Source organism: Dromiciops gliroides, chromosome 2 (genome assembly GCF_019393635.1).
Source record: "Dromiciops gliroides isolate mDroGli1 chromosome 2, mDroGli1.pri, whole genome shotgun sequence".
Lineage (NCBI taxonomy): Eukaryota > Metazoa > Chordata > Mammalia > Microbiotheria > Microbiotheriidae > Dromiciops > Dromiciops gliroides.
This window is the reverse complement of record NC_057862.1, coordinates 479338108-479360279: the sequence shown is the minus strand read 5'-3', so window position 1 is coordinate 479360279 and position 22172 is coordinate 479338108. Positions and strand designations below refer to the sequence as shown.

Here is a 22172-nt window from a genome sequence, read left to right as displayed (position 1 = left end):
CCTTCCAAACATGAAAATTTGAACCTGGATTCTCAGAAGGATATACAATTATTCACATGATTTATGAATATAAAATTCTTCTTAGTTCATGTTTATAAAAATGTGCTGGTGCCTTATTTCCTTTTTCTACCACTCTTCTGGTTGGAAACTGGGGAGCTGGCAAGGCTAGTTTTAGCTATGTGCTCTTTATTCCTGCCATGTCTCATACTCTGGACTTCTTCTCCATCACCTCCCCTAGCCACCTGATCCCTGTCTAGCTTTCTAGCACCTTTTTCCCTGTTGTGATACCTCATTACATTGTAAGCTCTTTGAGGTTACAGGCTACATTGTTTGCTTGTATTGGCATTCCAAGAATTAAGCACAGTCTATGTAATGGACTAGACTTCTGATTTAACTGGTGTAGGAAACTGCATCTACCAATGCAATTCAGCCTCTGCTATGGAGTTAGGGTCTCAAAGGGCTACTTTTGAATCAATAACCTCAATGCCTCACTGAGTCACACAACCAGCCTGTATAAGAACAATGCATCAAATAGAGATCTCTCTAATCCTGAGGCCTAGGTTCATGAGGTCATGTTAACTCTCCATCAAATATAACAAAGATCCAATAATATAATTCTTCTTAACATATTTAGTGCTGTGTCCTAGAAAGCATAAAGAGGTAGACAAGAACAAGCCAACATCTTCCTTTTTATAGCTATGGATGGGTCTTCAAAGGGCTAACAAGTGCTAACTAGTGAATATTAAGAAGCTTTACCAGAAAACCCACTAAAGTGTGTGGAGGGAATCACAGGAGAATATTGTTGCTGACAAGTGCACAAAGAAAGCAGAACAGAATTTTTTTAAACAAATGTAACAAAAGAGATAATCAACAAATCACAAATTATATTAATGACCATATTTTTGTCATGGGCTCTCTGCTTTCTCCACCTCTGAATTTTAAAGGCTCATTAATTCATTACCAATCACAGAATCAATCTGTATTTGCTCTAATCATCACCTCAGGTTGCCATATTTGCATTGTAACTTTTGAGCTGTACTTTTAAACCATGAGTCACTTGGAGGTCATGTTATGAATACTCTAGTGTCTTGGAGATTTTGCCTACTTAAACAGAAATGAACTACCTTCCTGCTTTATTATGTGATTTCTACCAGATTTCTTCATGCTCATCTTACCTTCACATGTTCGGCCATCTTCAGAGATGGAGAAACCTTGTTCACAGATGCAATGAAAAGAACCATCCGTATTTAGACATTCTCCATGAGGACCACAGAGCTCTGTTTGCTCACATTCATTAATATCTGGAATTTAAAATGAAGTAAAAATAATTAAAGAATCTTCTTCCATTTTCCATTGACATCAGAATCCACTATGACTGACATCAGTAGAAAAATTTCTTAAAGCAATGACAGAAATTTCCTTTGCTTTTTTTCTTTTAATTTTAAAAATTCTAATTTTAGTGATTACCATCAAACAGCAATGCCAGTGTAAAAGCACAATAGAAATTACCACGTGTAGAATTGTGAGCTCAATTTATTTATAATTTTTAACAAAATAATAACATCCTGTTTGCTTTCATGTCTCCTTTTTATTTTTGTAAATTTTGAACATTGTAGCTATTACTATTTTTACATAATCACAGTGTATATAAAGTCACTTTAATTTTGCTCTCCTACTGTGGTTAGACTAAATTGAACTTATTTTGGAACTAAACTAGAGTAATCTCTCTATAAGACAAGCCACAATGTAGGAGTTGCATTATTATGAGTGGTAGCTAGGTTACATACTCCATTAAAGGGTGCCAAACCTCTAAAAATATTTACTGGACAAAGAATATTTTGTTTCATTTCAAAATAGATATGTTTCCAGAAGAGATATTTTGCATTTTTAGACATCAATTAGATTGATTCAGTCTTTTTTTGCTAGTGGCATGCCTTCAATATGAGTGATTATCATCTACTTAGCCAGGATTCTGAGGTGCTACAAAGGTGTTGGCAATGCATGATGTGCTTTGTAGCAATGAATATTTGGATTATTTGAGGTGTTGTTATCAAATCAGATACAGTCTCGGAGAAGACTAAGAATGAGCCCTTCACCAGCTAGATAAGAACCAGGAGGTAGCAGAGTGAAGGAAGCTAAGAGAGATTGATTCTTTCCATGGTCTCTCTTCTACTAACATATCTTCTTTCTCCATTCCCTAAATATGAGTATCTTCTCCTATATCAATACAATCCTGTAATTATCATCTTTATTTGAATCACTTCTAAGTCTATATACTCAGCCTTATCTCCTGCCTTATGTCCATTCCTTTATTCATACATGCCTACTGCACATCATCTGATGGTCCCACTATTACATCATATTGGAAATAATAAAACTTTAATTCATGGACTCACCATACTCCCCAGGTTACATCCACACTTATGAAATAAAAATGAAAACAACAACTTCCAATAGTTACCAATGCTACTTGATATCTCTCCTCCTAATCTGAAAAGACTGTGGAATCTAAATGGATATACAACTTATTACTTATGAATCTTTAAGTAAAGAATTAACCATGCTAGATCTCAGTTTCTTCCTTTGTAAAATAAGGATGTTGGGCTAAATGACTTTTAAGGTTCCTTTTATCTCTAAATCTATGATCCTAGAGGATCTCTCTTTTACACACACACACACACACACACACACACACACACTCAAAGTGTGAATATCCTGATAATTTATTATTAGATATATTCTACCACGTTTAATCAACCATTATATATTTATTAATTCCCTACTAAGTATCAGGTACTACTTTATACACTCAGGATACAAAAATAAGACATTTTCTATTTCTGAGGAGCTTAGACTCTACTGGGGAAAACAATATGTACACAGAAAAGAAGTCCAAGATATACAAATACAAAACTATTTCAGGGAAGAGGGAACTAAAAAGTAGGGGAATAATAAAAGGCCTCTTGAAGAAGGTGACACACAATCCTCGAAAGGAGATACAAATTCCAAGAAAGAAAAATGAGAGAGAATTCCTGGTATGGGGGACAACTTGTGCTAAGGCATGGAGGCAGGAGATGGAATGTTGGGCAGAAGGTATAACAAATGAGCAAGTTGGGTTGAAATTCAGAGGGTATAAAGAGTAATGTGCAATAAATCTGAAAAATTAGACTAGAGCAGAACTGGAAAAGGCTTTAAATACCAAAGAGAGGAAGCTGTATTTTATTCTAGAGCAAGGTCTTAATCTTGTTTGTGTCATGGATCCCTTTGGCTGTCTGGCAAAACCTATTGTGTTCCCCTTCCCATCTCCCACTCCTATTGACAACATTCCTACTTGAAGGAGATGTTAATTTCATTTAGAGATTAGTAAGATAAAAGAATGATTTTTTTCCCTCCATCAAAGCTCACAGTGGATAATCTGAAATCTATTCACGTATCTCTTTTGAGTCTATGGACCTCTAAGTGTCTGAGGTCAGATTTGAACTCAGGTACTCCTGAATCCAGGGCCAGTGTTCTATCAACTGTGCCACCTAGCTGCCCCCTTTATACAACTTTTGAAATGATGTATCCCAATCTATCACCAAGTCAGTTTGCAAAATCACTGGCAACACCATGAATACAATCTTTATGTCAAAAATCTCCCACTGATTATCTCCTAAAGACCAACATATATCCTTGGTTTCTTATTTTTCTCCTATACACCAGGAGCATATAATATACTTAGATAACATTTTCCCTGAGATCTCTGTCCTTCATCCAGTCCTTTACAGTACCCTAATCAGATGTTTCAGATGTCTAACTAAAACCTCAAATTAACATGGCTAAGATTAAGATGTTAAGATATCTGGTTCAGAATCTTGTCTTATAGTCAACTTCATAGAAAAGATCATAGGATATAGAGTTGAGAGGAAGCTTAGTAATCACCAAGTCTAATATCCTAATGTTACAGACCAGGAAAATGAGACATACAGAGAAAGTGGCTTACCTACGGATAGATACTAGATAGTAAAGCTGAGATTTAAACCCACGTCTTTTGATTTCATATCTTGAGTTCTCTCCATTACACTACCCATCCTTCCATGATATAATGACCATAAGTACCATTTATCTGGTAATTCATACAAGAACGAGCAGTTTTCAAGTCATCACTGTTTATTTCCCAAAATACTGATCCTGCAAATAAAGCTCAGCACTCTTTCCTTTATAACATCTCCTGTATCCTCCATTATCTTTTCATCTTTATTAAAAAAGCATAGCCCAAGTCCAGGTAATCTTTTGCCTGGATTACTATAAATTCATTCTTACTGCTAACATCAATCCCTTCAAGCACTGGCTAACTTTTGTTTTTCTTCCAGACATACTGACTGAGCCACATGCCTTTTTCAAAGATTTCAGTTTGTTTCTCATTGTTTCATGGATCAAATCCAAGTTCCCCACCCTTTACTCAGGGGCCCTTGACAAAATTACCCTAGATCCTATTTCCTTGGGTTTTTTTCCTTACACCTTAGTGTAATCCATTAAAAGCTTCATGTACCTATTCTGAATTAGGTAAAATAGGCATAAAATTCTGTAAGTTATTAATTAGCCAATGATTTCTTTAAAAATTTTTTTTCTTAAATTTTGATGACAGGAAAAGAAATCCCAGGGTTTTTCCAGGAAACTGCTAACAAAGATCAGTCTGGATATCTTGATCTAGAGAAACATATGCATTCAATTTGGGCTACACTTATTGAAGCATTTCTAAACGAGTCTTGCTAGTAGCTTTGAGCTAAAATCCAGACTGTATTTAAGTTGGGTCTCATTCAGCAGTCCCAGATTCCACAGAACAACAGAATCTTGAGTTAAGTAAAAATCTGAAACTCAAACAGATTCAGAATCTCAGTTTACTTACCACATTATTAACATGAGACAGTTAAAATACTCTTAAAATGTGAATCATCATTTTAGCAATGATAGGCATCATCTCTCATTTTACAAATGGAGTAACTGAGGCACAGAGACCTAGTATATGTCTAAGTAGAATTTGAAAGTAGATTTGCCTGGCTCATTGATTAACCTATCCACTGCACCACAGAGCCTTACAATTAATGGGAGGGAAGTGCCAAATCAATCTGCTGTTGATGAAGGATCTTATTCTTTAAACAGATCTGAACTAATTAATATGTTCTGAACATATTTGATTTTTTCTCCATATAAAAAAATTAATCCACCCTGGAAATCACTAACCAATATAGCAAGGAATTGTTGACATCAATTTAATGCCTTGAAGTTCCTAACAATAATAGGTAAGATTTATATGGCAGCTAGGTGACCCATTGGAGAGAATGCTGGGCCTGGAGTCAGGAAGATTCATCTTTCTGAGTTCAAATCTGACCTCAAACATTTAATAGGTGTGTGACCCTGGGCAAGTCACTTAACCCTGTTTGCTTCAGTTTTCTCATCTGTAAAATGAGCTGGAAAAGGAAATGGCCACCAAAAAAAAAAAAAAAGGAAATGGCAAACCACTCTAGTATCTTTGCTAAGACAACCCTAAAATGGAGTCACAAAGAGATGGACATGACTGAAAAATAACTAAACAAGCATTTGTACATTAAGACTTGCAAATTGCTTAACGTGTTATCTCATTGGATCCTCAGAGCTCTATTGTGCAATTACTATTATTGTTTCTATTTTACAGATGAGGAAGCTAAGACTGAGAGAAGTTAAGTGACTTGCCCAGGGTCATACAGATAGTAAATGTTTTTGTTTGTTTTTTGACACTGAGTCTCCCCTCTCAGCATGGGAATTTGGACCTACTGCTCCACTTCTGACTGGGGCCAAATTGTTTCTCCTTAGGCAGCTTGGTAGTCTACCCTCCCCATCAAAACACACATTTTTAGCAGCCTACTATATTGGTGTCAAACTTAGTATGGACCCCCTTGTCAGGTTTAACTCTATAGTAGCTCAGAACTCCCAAGCACAAAGGATCTACCAGCCTCAACAACCCCATTAGGAGTAATACAGGCCTCCACTACCAAAACCAGGGCTTAGGACAAGATAGATAGGAATTCAGATCTTCCTGACTGAAAGTTCATTGATATAGATTGTGCTACTGACTTGCCTAAGAGAGACAAGAATAATAAAAAGAAGATAATGAGATACGCAAATGTCTGAAATTTCCTATCAAATTAAAGACCATAACAGAATATATATTCTGCAAATGACTGATGGTAAAAAGAATTATATAGAGGTGCTGGACTACAACATAGACAGTACTTAACAAATGTTTATGGAATTCGATTAAATTGATTTGGAAGAACAGAAAGGGATAGAAAATATTGCTGAATGGGACTGAATGGACCTCAAAAGACAGGAGAGATAAAAGGAGAGATAGAAAGAAAGTGAGAGTGAGTGAAGGAATAAGATAGTGAGGGAGTGAGACAGTGAGAGAGAGAGTACACACTTGGAAGTGGCAGTGGAGAAAAAGAAGTATGCCATCTCCCTGGCTCTGTGTGTTGCACAAGTTATAATAGAAATAAGATGTAGGCTCTGTATTTCTTGGCATTTCTGTCTAAACTAATGTTCATTTTGTAAAATGTCAAAGCATGCCTGAAAATATATTCATGTAAATTTACAACTTAAATGTTACCACTCTGTTATTTTAAAACCAATGCAATTTGTTTGAAGAGTTGGAAATATGGAAGTAGTCATTTTAATCTAGCTTCATAGTAATTTTACATGGAATTCATAAAAATATTGGTGAAAGTTCAACAAGAAGCATAGTCATATATTTGATTCTTGGGTATTTGTCAAAAGTAGTTTGAAAAGACTGTAAGCACCCTGAAGGCAAAAAACATGCTTTATATTGTCTTTAATTCCCTAGCTCTTGGGGCAGCTACATGACACAGTGGTAAAGCACTGGCCCTCGATTCAGGAGTACCTGAGTTCAAATCCAGCCTCAGACACTTGACACTTACTAGCTGTGTGACCCTGGGCAAGTCACTTAACCCTCATTGCCCTGCAAAAAAAACCAAAACCAAAAACAAAAACAAACCCAACAACAATAAATCCCTAGCTCTTAGCAGAATGTCCTGCACACAATTAAGTTCATCAACAAGAATTTCTTAAGTGTCAGGCCCTGTACTAGATACTAGGTCACAAAGACAAATGAAGAAATCCTTTACTCTCAACAAACTTATATTCTATTGAAGGAAATCCCACCTCAGACACTTCCTAGATGTGTGACCCTGGGCAAGTCACTTACCATCTCTGTACCTCCATTTCAATATCTGTAAAAGAAGAGGGAGTTGGGCTCAAAGGTCCTTAAAAGCTCTCTTTCACCTCTAAATCTATCATGTACATATATAATAAGTATATAAAGAATATTTAAAAAATTTATTATGTACCTACTATGTATATGGCTCTGCTAAGTGCTGGGCATAGAGTTATTAAAAAGGCAGACAAAACAGGAAGAGACAAGACACAAAAGGATCTAGGAAAATGAGGAAGGGGATGATACCAGTGGTATCTTGTGGAGTTGAAATCAGGCTGATCAGAGTGAGCCCAGAAGTCCAGTTTCTGGACTCTATAATGGAAGACATTGGGAAAAGTGTGGTACATCACCCTTCAGCACTCCAGGAAGAGGAAGCAGAGGGAGGTCAAGGCTTGAGTTACAAGCTAGCTGATGAAATTAGAGGTGATAAATTTAACCTAGGATGAGCATCTTCTTCCATGGAAAAGTAGAAAATGAGATTAGGGAGGGAAGTCACAAGCAGATGGATCAATAAGGAAAGGCTATAGCAGAGTACTTGAGATGAGTCTTGAAGAAATTAAAGGATGGTATGACATGAAGTTGAAGAGGAAGAAGTATATTACGGGCATAAGGGACAGGTAGTACAAAGGCAAAGAAACAAGAACCGGTGGTAAAATAATGGAAACACTCTGTATTCCTTGAAGAAACAAAGGAGGGAATGTGGTAAAATAAGGGAATTTGGCAGACTGATTGGAGATGGGCCATACCTGGCCTGCCCTGAGTGATGTATGCTGCTGATGTCAGCAAGGGAACAATTCTCCACAGGCAGTTTGAAGGACCTCCCCTTTTGGGGGAGGGAGAGTAAACGCTCACTGAGGGAAGTTCTATCTCTTTCCCTTCAGTGAGCAGCCAGGAGTGGACAAGAGAGAGGTTTTTCCTGGAAGTTTGTCCTGTGGGCCTTGGCTGCACAACTGTCTCCTATTGAAATGACAGACCCCAGGTGGTGAGTTAATAAAACGAGCCCAGCTCTTTGAATTAGCTGAGCTCGAAGTGAGTTTGGGTATTGTATAGGCTTTTGTTAGAGTTAGGGGGATTATCCATTTTCCTCTTTCCCTATTCCCTTGTCCTTGACTTTATTAATTTCACCTTTGCTGTGGATTTTATTCCCATTAAGAAAACCTAATTCATTTGTGGAAAAGAGGCTGTTAAGCTCCTTATTGGCCTGGAAGAAATAACTAAAAAGGCTGTTCAGAGGGGAGGAAGTTTTGGACCTAGAGGTCCCTCATTATTTTCTTAACCCCAATATTATAGGAAGCCACCCAATTAAGTCTCCACATAATAAATTTGGCCCTTACAAACCAGAGTATCATGTAAGGAACAACAAGAAAGCCAGTTTGCCAAGGAGTGAAGGAGGAGAAGTTAACATATAATAGGGCTGGAAATGTGGACTGGGGCTACATTATGAAGCTCACAGTAGATATTTTCAATATATATATTTCTTGTTGCTGATCCAAATATAAGTTACGTATATTCCTATTCAAATATGTATTAGAGGGTGGATATAACCCTCTGACTCCAAGTAAATGCTGCTAGAGAACGTAAAGTTATCTTGAATAAAAATCATCCATGTCTATTACAAGTGGCTATAAGAAGACATTCAACATAATTATATCTCTAATGGTGTGTTATAAAGTTCAAGAGAATCAAAATAACAAAAGACACATAAGCATAAATTAAATATTATGGTAAATGTTTAGGGTGAAAAATACAGGAAAGGAGTAAGGAAAATGGAGGAACAATTTTAAGATGTTACGTGGACAGTAATGAATTAATAGTGTTTGCTCTCTGTATGCCCAGCACTAAGTCAAAGACACAATTTTGAGCAAGTCAAAGAATCACTGATGGTAGAGCAGGAAGAGTTCATATTTTCTAATTCCTTCATTTCCATATGAGAGAATTGAGACTTAGAATTGTGGTGACTTTCCTAAAGTTACAGAGTTTGTTAATAGTGGAATTGTGACTAATAAAACTCCTATTCCCCAATCTAGTGCCCTTTCTACCATGCCATGCTGTCATATAGCCTCAATGTATCTTTGTGTCTTTATCTATAGTGTGATTCTTCTGTTTATGAATCTTAGGGTTTATTTGTGGATACAAGAAATATTAAACAAAAATTCAAGTTATAAATTCCAATAACAATATACATAATGTCAAGGGATAGGAAAAGCTGAAATGACTCAATTCTGGCTTTCATTTGATTTGTGCCCTTCTGTACAGAGCAACGAATTGAATGAATGAATTCTAAAAAATAAAAATTAACTATAATTGCCTAATCCGAAAAATTATAACTGTGCTAGCATCTGAAAAATTATAGCTATAGGCTATATGAAACATTATATCTGGCTTGTAAGTCCCTTTGCGGTCGCCATTCAATGTAAAAATTATTTTTAACTAACTTAACTGGTAGGCCTAATCTGTAAAATCCTGGCTGGCTATCTGACTATTTTAGCTGGTAAGGCTATAGCTGCCTATTAGCTGCCTAAGCCCCATTGCTCCTCAACTAGACCACAAGAAACAGCCTCTTTCAATTAAAGCCAAAATGGTTTATTTATGAGAATAAATGTAAGAGATAAGGATAAAAAAATGTAAAGTATATGACCTGAAACCTTTTTAAACTTTTTCCCCTGCCACCTCAATCTCTCGCCTGAGGGTATACTGGCCACTGCCATCTTTGCTCCCCTTTCTCAGTCTCAGTCAGTCCCCCTACGCACCATGTTCCTGTAGCATCTTTTCACTGTAACGACCCCTGCTTCACCGTAAGGACATCTCTTTCTTTCCATACCATTGCAATCCCCGCCCCCCACACACATCTCTAGCATCTCTCACTACATTTTCCCCACTTTCAATGTCTGCTCCTCTGTCTCTGTAGCATCCTGGTAGCATCCTCCTCCACTGTCTAACTTCCCCATACATAAAAGGCCTCTCTCATTGGGAATCCTGAGGCCAAGCCCCCACATACATCAAGCTAATTGGTTAGCTGCCCTAGGGCTGCAGCAGAGCCCTGTGCCTGGTGCTCTGGGAGCTGGGGGCTGGGCAAAAGAAGCTCCTGTGTCCCTCAGGCCTCCTGTGTGCCTCTCCACTGTGCAGGGGCCTCTGCACCCGCCAGAACTGTGCCAGACCTGGGGGCTGGGGTTTTTGTTTGTGTAGCTTAGCCCAGCTCAGAGGCCCCCCACAGCTGAAATGAAGTGGGAGTGGCAGCTCTGTTTTGGGAGCCTAAGGATGATTTTAACACTTACAGAATGAATGAAAAAAAAAATGGAGAAAATCTCTTCCCTACCTTAATCACATGATTCTTTTGAGGCTTAAATATGACTATGAATGCAAAATTATTTTGAACAAATGATAAAATGTATTAAATAAGTATAAATTAGAAGAGCTATAGGCAAAATTAAGGACAAAATTGTTGGCAAAGTTGTATGTCACAGAGAAATGGCAGGCATTGGACAAATGGTGGCATTCAAGAAAAGGGACATTTGTTCCATCAGAGAAGGGGGAGGGGATTCAATTCTATGGAAGACTTAAAAAATAGGAGGTGAATCAAAGTCCTCAGGTGAATGAGTGAAATCAACATATACTGTAGGTGAAAGAATCTTGGCTAGGAGCAATATGAATAATCTGTATATACAAAGCTCATTCATAAACAAATAGAAGCATAGAATTTAGAGAAAGAAGTAAGCCTGAAATCATCTGGTTAATTACCTCATTTTACATATAAAGAAACTTGGGCCCAGAGAGGCAAAGTCCAAAGTAACAAAAGTAAACAGAATAGTATGGTATTGGATCATGGTCAGGAAACACCACAGAAGCTAAGAAACATGAATAAAATATATTTTATAATTAAATAGTACCTTGACATTCCTTATTGTTAATTAGCTGGAAGCCACTGGAACAAGTACATTCATAAGAACCCTCAGTATTGGTACAATCTCCTCCCTGGCAAACGCTGCTGTCCTCCAAGCACTCATTGATATCTGCAATCCAATCAAAAGCCACAACAACTTAGACATACAGTAAGAGGAAAGTTTATGACATTTTTTCCTTTATGTTTAAATCACAAAATTATGTAAATTATAACATGTATCATTTATTGAACATGATTATTGAATAAGTGGATGAGAGTGATCTTTTCATCTAACTAATGATCCACCTTCAAAATGGATTGGATTTTGTCAATTTGTTTTTAAAGACCATCACTGTAATTCCCATTAGCAAACAGGAAGTAGAAAATAAAAAGTCAGGATTATATAACTATCAATGGCTAACTTGGCTACATAATTTATGATGATGACTTTTATAAAATACATTGTAAAATCTTGGAGCAATTGAGCAAGAAATATTTCTAGTACAATGTAATATGTATCAGAGGTAACAGAAAGGAATATTAAGACATTAAGTCCCTGAGTTTAAAGGCTTCATGATTTAGCTGGAAAGACACATTAATTCTATATGGCAATAAAAGAAATAACATTGTTCATAAATTAGGCATTAGATCAAAAGAAAGCAATTGGGGGGCAGCTAGGTGGCACAGTGGATAAAGTAGTGGCCCTGGATTCAGGAGGACCTGAGTTCAAATCCGGCCTCAGATGCTTGACACTTACTAACTGTGTGACCTTGGGCAAGGCACTTAACCCTCCTTTTTGCCCCGCAAAAAAGAAAAGAAAAGAAAAGAAAGCAGATATTCACATTGCTGCCACCTTGGCTTGAGCCTTCCTTAGGCTATTTTTATAGCTTCCTGATTGGTCTCTTGAAAATATTTCTTATCATTCATGCCAGAGTCCTAATGCTTAACCAGATCATTAGTGCAACATGTTAACATAAGTAAAGCTGTTCTTCCAAGTCCACAGCAAGTAACAAAAGCTAGACCCTTAAAAAAATAGTAGACTCAGTTTAAAATCAGACTTTCTCATTATAATCAAGGCAGAACTAGATAATAATCTTGGCTATTTTCTCAATTTGTATTGGGGCCACCATGCCAACAAAAAGTAAATTCAACATACTGTGGCCAATATAGATGTTAATTTTCTCCATCCTTATCTAGACTAGTCCTCAAACAGCAAACAAGTGTTTTACTAATTTACTAACAGAAGCCTCTCAAGCTTGGAAGAAACTATAAAGTGTTTGTGTTTCACTGGTAGAGCTTCAAAGTGAACTGAAAATTCATAGAATTTACAGCTTGAAGAATACTTGACTATTATCTAGTCCAACTCCTTCATTTTATATGAGAAAGATGAGATCCCAGAGTCTTCTCCAAATTTTCATAGGAAGTTGTAGGATGACAGATACCACATTAAATTTTAGAGGTCATCTAATGGATCAGTAGTAGAAACTGAGGTGCAGAGACATTAAGTAATTTACCCAAACTCAGTCATTAAGGAATATGTCAAGATTTGAACTAAAGTCCTCTGATTTCAAAGACAATGGTTTTTCCATTGTAAATTAGGATTTGAATCCATATTCTCTGACAACAAAATCAACAATCTTTCTACTTAACCATCACACTTCCAAATAGAGGTAGGCTTTGAACTTGACTCCTCTGACTCCAAAATTTGTGTTACTATCTCTACATTACATAGCTACAAGAAAACCAATTTTGTTCATAGAGGTAGGGAAACAGGAATGACATGCAAGAGAAAGGTATCTGGCTGCGTATAGGTTTCTGTTATTTAATATACATGTACAAAAGGCAATTCTCCATCAAAGTTTAATTCTGATTGAGACACTTTGTCCTATTTCAACAAGGAGTAAGTCTGATTTTAAAATATTATAATTTGGCCTTTCATGAAATAAATATTTGGGGTTCAAATATCTGGGCATTTGAGGAAGTAGATTAATACAGGCCAAGACTCTTCAAACTGCAAAACACAGAAAGGTCCCCATTAAGTGGTGATTCATTCTATTAGCTTTAGCCCTCTGTGACCCATTCACCTTCTGAGGTCAGAAAAGAGGATTTGGTAGGAAGTTTATTTATTTATATCCTAAACTATTTTTGTTATCCTATAAAAAAATGCAACTCCACACACCAAACCTACTTCTCCCTCTGAACAAAGTTCAAAGAAAAGCATTTCATTCAACAGTATTGTAGCAACCATTGCCATTTCCCAAATGGTAATTTCAAGCTTATACCAGAAACCAGTAATCAAACTGAGCTTCAGAGAAATTAGCGTTAAAAAGCTAGGCAGAACCAGAATAGTCAGGATACAAAAACAATTTTAAGAGATGAGAAAAACTAAACAAAATTAAGTAAGATGAAAATTTACAGGAGTAAATGTAAATCTTAAGACTTAGATTCAATAAATTGACTTCACAAATACAAGATAAGGGGGAAGCATGGTATGACAGCAATTTTTATGAAAAAAATCTTGGGACTGTAAATTCAATATGGGTCAATGCTATGATACAGAATCCAAAAAAGCAAATAAAATTGTAAACTTCATTAAGAGAGGTATAGCTTCCAGGAGAAAGGTGATGAAGTCCCATAAATGCCATGTAGTCAGACAACATCTAGAATTTTGTGTTCACTTCTGGATACTACATTGTATAAAACATACTGGAGAGCAGAAGAGATTCTATAGTGGAGCAACCAGAACTGTGAAAGTCATTAAGCCCAATGCCATACAAAGGATTAAATGGAGGGAAAAAACCCAAAAACTCGAGACATTTAGTCTAGAAAAAAGAAGATTCAAGAGGAACATGATAACTGTCTTCAAATACTAAAAAACTATAATGTAGTGCTCAGATGTATTCTATTTAGCCCCACAAGGCAGAACTAGAAGAGTGGGCCCAGGTTGAAAAGATACAATTTAGAACTGAGGCAAGAAAAAAACTTGATAGTAATTAGAGCTGTCCAAGAATGAAACTGGTTGCCTTAAAATGTAGTGTATTCTCTCTCACTGGAGGACATCATGTAAGCCAAGGTTGGATGATGACCTGGAGGTGGAGAAGGAGGATTAAGTGGAGATGTAGTAAGGATTCTTTTTTTTTTTTTTTGGCTTCGGATGGACTGGATGATTATTAAATTCCCTTTCAACTTTGAAATTCAGTGATTCTGATTTATAAGATAAATTCTCACATTGATGTGTTGTTCTCTTTCTGATTTCTGGTATTAGAAAATCATTTTAAAGTTCAGCCCAGGGGTAGCCCGGTAGCACAGTGGATAAAGCACTGGCCCTGGATTCAGGAGGACCTGAGTTCAAATCCAGCCTCAGCCACTTGACACTTATTAACTGTGTGACCCTGGGCAAGTCACTTAATCCTCATTGCCCCGCAATAAAAGAAAAAAAACACACATAAACTTCAGTCCTTATCTAAATAATTTGTAACTAAGAAGAGTTACCCTGATTTCTCCCTTTTGATGGAATAACTCTATCATACAACAGCTTTGGGTAGTGGAAATAGCAAAAGACTGAAAGACATGAAGTTTGAGACCTAGTCCTAGCTCTACCACGATACCATTTTACAAGATATTTAGAAATCACTTTGCCTCTCAGAGCTTCAACTGTGAGATAAATAATTTGGGCTAACCAATCTTTGAGGTCCCTTTTAGAGTTCTAAAGTTCTGTGCAGGGCAGCTAGGTGGTGCAGTGGATAGAGCACTGGCCCTGGATTCAGGAGGACCTGAATTCAAATCCGGCCTCAGACACTTACTAGCTGTGTGACCCTGGGCAAGTCACTTAACCCCAATTGCCTCACCAAAAAAAAAAAAAAAAGTTCTAAGCAGGAATCAGGTTCCACAGCCAAGTCCTCACCTTCACAATGGTCTCCTACTGCAGATGCTCTGTAACCCTGATCACATAAGCACCTGAAAGATCCTTCTGTATTTCTACATTGTCCATGTGTGCACAGATGGTGGTGCTCGCATTCATCAATATCTGTGAACCAAAATTAAACCTATGAGACAGTGCTTTAAAAAGTGCTTTTATCATTCATATAAAAAAACAATTTATTTCAGGAATTTCTCTACCATGCATTTGATAATTCAACTTATAATTTTCAGTAGGAACTTTCCGTGAATTGAAATCTCCCAAGAGGAAAATCTGTCTAACAATGGGGAAAAACTTCAAAATATTCTATTAGTGATATAAGATTCTGCATCTATTTAACCAAATTGTTCATTGTATAAGTGACAAGTGACTCAATGCTTCTATTCTACATATCCAAATCTCCAATTATCAATTCACCAAGGATATCCTTAACTTTTATTAAGGTCCATTCTACTGTTTTAAAATAGAATCTGGTTATCTCTGATTCTAAAAAAAAAAAATGATACTATCTGCTTCTATTTTCTTGCCATTATCTTACTTTACTTCCACCCTATTAGCCCTTAATAATGGCTAAACAAAACTTCACACATTCATTCTTTTTTTAAATAATAAACATTTTTATTTATAGTTTTGGGTTCCAATTTTTATCCCACATTCCCTCCTTCCCCTCCCCCCTCTCTGAGGCAGCAAACAATCAGATATCAGTTATACGTGTATGATTAACATTCATTCTTTTTGATATGCCTTACTGTCTTAGACAACTTTGACCACCCTCCTTAACCCTTCTGAAGCTTGGTTACTATGCTCCTATGTTACCTTTCATATTGCCTGTCCATCTCTATATATGCACACACATCATATACACATATTAGAATTTACGTAAGCATATGCATAAAACTGTGCCATCCTCATCATTAGATCTTAAGCTTCTTTTACTTCCATTACTATTTTTCAGGATTCCTAATACAGTATGCTGCAATGAACAGGAACACAGCATGTACTGATTGACTCTGCTTTTTTACAAGACGAGAGAGAATATTTCACCTCTTTCAATTCAGGTCTTTTAAAACCTCATTCAAAACAACATCCCCAAGAAGCCTTCCTTTCACTCCTGAGTCTCATCTGCACTTCTGTACTGTCTTTCTAAATGAATGTTTTGTAAATATTTCCTATTACTAGATTTTCATTCTTCGAACTCTATCTTACACTCATTAAAGGAAGAAATCCATAATTTTATGGCTTTGCCTATCTCCACTGAGGACAATGCTCTACATAAAGATGTTCAACAAATTAATAAACAGGATTAAGTCAAGAACCAATCAATCTGGGGGCAGCTAGGTGGCGCAGTACATAAAGCACCGGCCCTGGATTCAAGAGTACCTGAGTTCAAATCCAGCATCAGACACTTGACACTTACTAGCTGTGTGACTCTGGGCAAGTCACTTGACGCCCATTGCCCCCCCCACACAAAAATAAAGGACCAAAAAATTATGGTAAGTCAAACAGTCCTTGGCCTCAAGGAGCTTATATTGTTCTAGAGTCTTGAGTGGGAAGACAGGAGTGGCTACTTGCTTACTTGGGCAGTAATCAGAGAAACTCAATTTCTTTGGGCAGTTCTACATTTCTAGCACACCGATAAATGACTCTGTGTGTTCTTATATATCACATTTGCATATGCAGATATATCCTACCTACATATGATGCTTTTTAATGAATCAATTAAAAAACCTTTATGTGTACTGTTATTATATAGAGAACACTATTTTTCTTAATTCCGGATACTTTCAAAACTATGAAACTACCCAAAAGCCTCCTATCAACAATTTAAATCACATTTGAGGTTTCCTCATAGTATTATACTCAATTCTCTGCCAAAAAAAATTGATTTTCATCATGTCTTCTTGCAAATTCAGCAACTTTGTATGACCTCCTTAGAAGTGGTGACAGCTACGTGTCTATAAGAAGCTTTTCACAAAGTCTGTAATTCAGCTGAGCTCTATTAATATACTTGTGCCATACTCCTACCTTCACATTGGTCTTTTGCTGCAGATAGATGATATCCTTTTCCACAGGTACATTTGAATGAACCATCTGTGTTTTTGCACTGCCCGTGTGTGCAAAGGTTACCATGCTGACATTCATCAATATCTGTTAATAAAAACGGGTAAATGTTTTAAAACCAAACCCCTTGGCTAAACAGATAATCAATTGATTAGGTAACTAGCCAGACTACAAAGTGCTCTCTCTCCACTTATTTCAAATCAATCTCAGAATTTAGGGACCTATGCCAGTCTGGAGCAGGGCTTCTTAAACTTTTTCCACTTGCGACCCCCTTTCATCTGAGAAATTTTTATGCAACCCCAGGCATATAGGTATATAAAATAGGTGTACGTAACCTTTTACTACTGTCAGAATTTTTACAATCGCCACATTCAGCTACATGACTCCATATGGGGTTATGACATACAGGTTAAGAAACGTTGGTCTAGATTCTCACACTCAGATGAAAAAAGAAATTTTAGGAGGATCCCAGTTTCTCTGCCAATCATTTGGCCTCTGGGAAGACACATATCTAACATCCTCTTGTATAGTTCAATCTTTATATTCCCAGTACATACCACTGTTATTTTTAGATATAGCACTTATCACAGCACCTAGTGCTTCACACAGTATATAGCATAAAGTAGGCATTTAATAAATGCTTAGTGACTGACCAAAATATAAAGCTCCTGCTTACTGGTGTGGTTTTTTTCTGCTTAATGTTAAAAAAAAATACATTAAAGGTAAGTCAAGTGAACTTAACTCTTTAGAGAGAAAGAAGATAGGTTAGAAATATTCTATAAAACATGTTAGGTTTCTTAAGACAGGAGAAGGCCCTGAGCACAAAAATATAACTGACAAGCAGTTCTAGACCTCAGGAACTGCACGAAAGGTAGAATTTCAAAAGCATGAAGAGGCCAGAAAACATGTAGGAATAAAACCAGGAAGAAAATAGGGTCATGAAAGAAAGACTTGAGTACCAGAAGCACAATGAATACTGGTAGAGCTATGAAAGTAAATAAAAGTTTCTAGAGATCCAGGATAAGAGAGTGTAACTGGTATAAAAGGAAAATAAGGAGAAAATGTGACTGGTATGAGGAAGGCTGCAAGAATTCAAAGGACAAAAGAGAAATTATATGATAGAGGGGCCTCAAGCAAAGAAATAGTGAGACAAATTTTTATTTAAGTATTCTGAATGATACCACATATGTTTAAGGTTGCAAACACAGTTAGTAGCAGCTGACATTTATGTAGTCCTTTAAGGGTTTCAAAATACTTTTTATAGATTATTTGATTTGATCCTCAAGTGGGTGATTTGATCCTGAGGTAGTTGACTTTTTATTATACCTATTTTATAGATGAAAAAACTGAGCCTCAGCAATGTTGAATCCTACAATTAGCAAAATGCCTGCAATAATATTAAAATCAGTGTCCTTCTAAACTCAGTCAAGCATCCTACCTAGTAAGCCACACTGGTCCCAAGGGACCAAAACAAAGGACTATCCTAACTACCAATTTGAATATGTTTGGCAAAATAACTCGAGCTTCGTAAACATAAACAATGATAATAATTAGACACACTTTAAGAGAGCTTTAAGAAGGAATATAAGCATGCATGGGCAAAAGGCCTGATTTTCCCCTCTTCCTCTTGTAAGAAAAATGCCGTCATCCAGGGAAGCAACTCTTTCATGCCACTGGAGTTTCCTTCAGAATATTACCAGTCTAGTGAAAGAGTTAACTTACTACACCAAGCATTGAACATACTACTAAGGAATCACTGGGGCACTGAGGAAATCCAGCTCATCACCCTTCTTGATCAAACAAAAAATTATTGAATTTTCCCTCTAAGAACAGACTTCAATAGCATTAAAAAAAAAAAAAAGGAATAGTGGGGCAGCTAGGTGGCGCAGTGGATAGAGCACCGGCCCTGGATTCAGGAGGGCCTGAGTTCAAATCTGGCATCAGACACTTAACACTTACTAGCTGTGTGACCCTGGGCAAGTCACTTAACCCCAATTGCCTCACTAAAAAAAAGAAAAAAAAGAGAAAAAAGGAATAGTTCACAACCACTAGTGAAAAAAAGTATTTATTTCCTCTATTAGCCAAACTAAAATAGATGCCTTCCTATGTTTAATGAAGAAAAGTTTCCACTTTCAAGAAATATATTGGGTAAGCACATCTATTCATAGTCATAGAATCTCTCTTAGAGCTAGAAGAGACAACAAAGGTCATTTATTATGATCCCTGTCTCTATAAGATCTCTGATAAGTTGTCATCTAGGTTTGAATGAATCAATATATGAAAAAGGCATCTACTAAGCACTTAACATATACTTGGCACTGTGGCAAGTATACCTTGATTTGAAGACACTCAAGGGAAGAGGAATTCATTAAACACAAAAGCATCCCACTTCTGGACAGCTCTAATTATCAGGGAGCTTTTTCTTAGGATGAGTTGAAATTTACCCCCTTTGGCAAAATAAGCCAAATTCTGCTCTCACATAACACCCCATTAAATACTTAAAAGAGCTCATGTTCTCCCTAAGTCTTTTCTTCTTCAGATTAATCATTCAAAGTTTCTTGGAGTGATTCTTTAGTTTATCAGTCTTCTTCCAAAGAGTGGACAACCAAAAATAAATGTAGTATTCCAGATGTGGTCTGACCCAGCACAAAGCAGAGCATGACAATCTCCTCCCCTGTTCTGGACACTGTGCCTCTCTTAAAGCAATCTAAAGGCTTAAAATGCAATATAATGCTTATAATGTGAAGGTCTGTAATTCTGGACATCCATCAACATACTTCGTGAACCATCTCTCATTTAATAAATAGTCATCAAGAGTTGCTCTTTTTCCAAAATTAATGAAAGAATCACACAATTTTAGAGATGGATGCATAGGGCTTGATAGCTAGCCAAAAAAAGAAATCTCCCTTTAACACACTTTAAAATTGGTCATCCAATCCCAGAAAAAAAAATTGTCAATAAAAGGGAGCCTCTCCATGAATTTTAGGATCACTTTTAAATTTTATTTTTTTCTTCTTACGCCATGCCTAAATTTCCTTCAGGTACTGGTTGAACTAGAAAGCTACTGAGAATGCTTCTAATATTTAAGTTCTATGATAGTGAAAAGGACTTCAGTAGAATGTTTTATCTTATTTTATTTTTGGCTGCCATATCAGACTGCTAATTTTTGTTTAGCTTATGGTGCCCTAAAATCCCTAGTTGATACCACAACATAAGATTGGCTATTTAAGAATAATCAATCAAATTTTAAAAGAAGCATTTTCATTAATGTACTTACCTTTGCATTGCTTTCTGTCAGGAGTTGGTTTATAACCTTTGTGGCATGTACACATGAAAGAGCCCTCAAGATTGGAACAGCTGCCATTTCTGCATATTTTTGGATCCAAGCACTCATCAATATCTTGAAGAAAGAAAATAGGAAGGACATTTTTAAAAAGAGAAAACATCAATAAGGTTGTTGAGGGGAAATGCCCTCAAAGTTTCAGAAAATTCAGCAATTACTTCCAGTTATATTTCACATTAGCTGAACAGCTTTAGTAGGAAACTATTTTCTGTAGTTTCCCTGTAACAGAATCTTGTCAAACAATTCCCGTTTTAAAACAAGAAATTACTTCTTTCTATACAGCTTTTAAGAGAACCAAGCAAATTCTGTGAATAAGCAATTAACTATCAAAGAAAAAGTGACAGCTAGAAGGTAGTACCTTAAATTTCAATTCAACATTTAAGTGCCTACTATGTGCAAGGTTCTATATCCCCAGACGCTGGGGATAATAAAACAAAGGAAAAAAACCCTCTACCTTGAGGGTTTTAAAATTTTCTAGTCTTAGAGAACTGTCTTTCAGGATGTAGCTGGGAAACTAAAGAGTCAGATGGAATTGAAGAATCACCAGAAAGAAAAGATAAGTCCTTTGTGGCAAAGAGAAAAATACAGGAGAGAGAAATTGAGGACTGAAAAAAGGTAGATCAGGACACTAAAAAGAATTCTGAAAAACCTGCCTAACCTACAGGTGACTCAGAAGGATTTTATAAAAATGAAATATTCTAACATGACTTTGAATCAGAGAGAACTCAAGTAAAAAAGTCTAAGCTGACTCACAAATAAAGTTTATTAATGATGTAGTTTAGACAAACATCTTGAACTAGAAGTAATGTCAGAGAATTTAGTTTCCTGCTAGAAGAGGTAAGAAACAAAATAAAATAATAGAGAATATATCTAATAGGTAAATGGATAAAAATGTTATATTTATCATTTGTTCCAAAGGGGGTATTTTACATTCTTTCAAGTTAAAGTTTTATTTAATTAATTTTAGTAGTTTTTTTAATCAAATGTTTTAAATTGTTTTTTGAAAAAGCAATAGAAGTTTCATGCTCAATTTCAATTCTCAGACACACTCCCCATGTGGATTCACATCATTATCTCCCCTGGTAACAGCACATGTATTCTACAAGAGTAAATACACAAAAGGAAAAATTCAAACCAGAGAGTGCAGAAATAGCAAGTATAGAGTCAGATCATAAACTGAATGAAAAATACATGTTTCATGATTCACATTTACAACTTATACTTTTTCAAAGCGAAAGTACACAAATGGTATTCTATAGACAAAAGCAAAGGGCATTTGTGATTTTAGAAGGATGCAACAAAAGGAACTGTGTAGATGCTGCATGTGCTACTTTGTCAAGACACCATTTCATGACCTCAGTTAACTGGTTTGGCATCAGTGCAACAAAAACAGCACTTCCTAACAGCCACTTGCTTACCCGATGAGCATCTCTATCTTTTAATATTTGGAATCCATTTTGCTGCAAGCAAAAATTAAGAGAAAGAGCCAAGAGTCAAATCCAAAGTAAATAATGAAACAGGACTAGCCTAGACACCATGCATGGAAATTCCAGACAGAGCAGGGAAAATATCATGTCTAATACCTGGTTTGGTTTCAAAAATGTTAACAAGTTCAGAAATGTATAAACAGCCCACTTTAATTATTCAGTCACAGGGGACTTATTTATTTACAGGGGAGTAGTACTTAATAGCAAAAACAATTCCTAAGACCATATTTCTT

At 36.3% G+C, this 22172-nt stretch overlaps 1 protein-coding gene across 1 annotated transcript in view; it reads right to left on the bottom strand.

Moving 5' to 3' along the window:
• Positions 1 to 22172, bottom strand: part of LTBP1 (latent transforming growth factor beta binding protein 1) — a 481244-nt gene that overhangs the window by 67215 nt on the left and 391857 nt on the right. Inside the window, 5 exon segments of the mRNA XM_043987916.1 lie at positions 1176 to 1301; positions 11137 to 11259; positions 15034 to 15156; positions 17074 to 17196; positions 20387 to 20509. Of these exon segments, the coding sequence (XP_043843851.1) occupies positions 1176 to 1301; positions 11137 to 11259; positions 15034 to 15156; positions 17074 to 17196; positions 20387 to 20509 (618 nt within the window).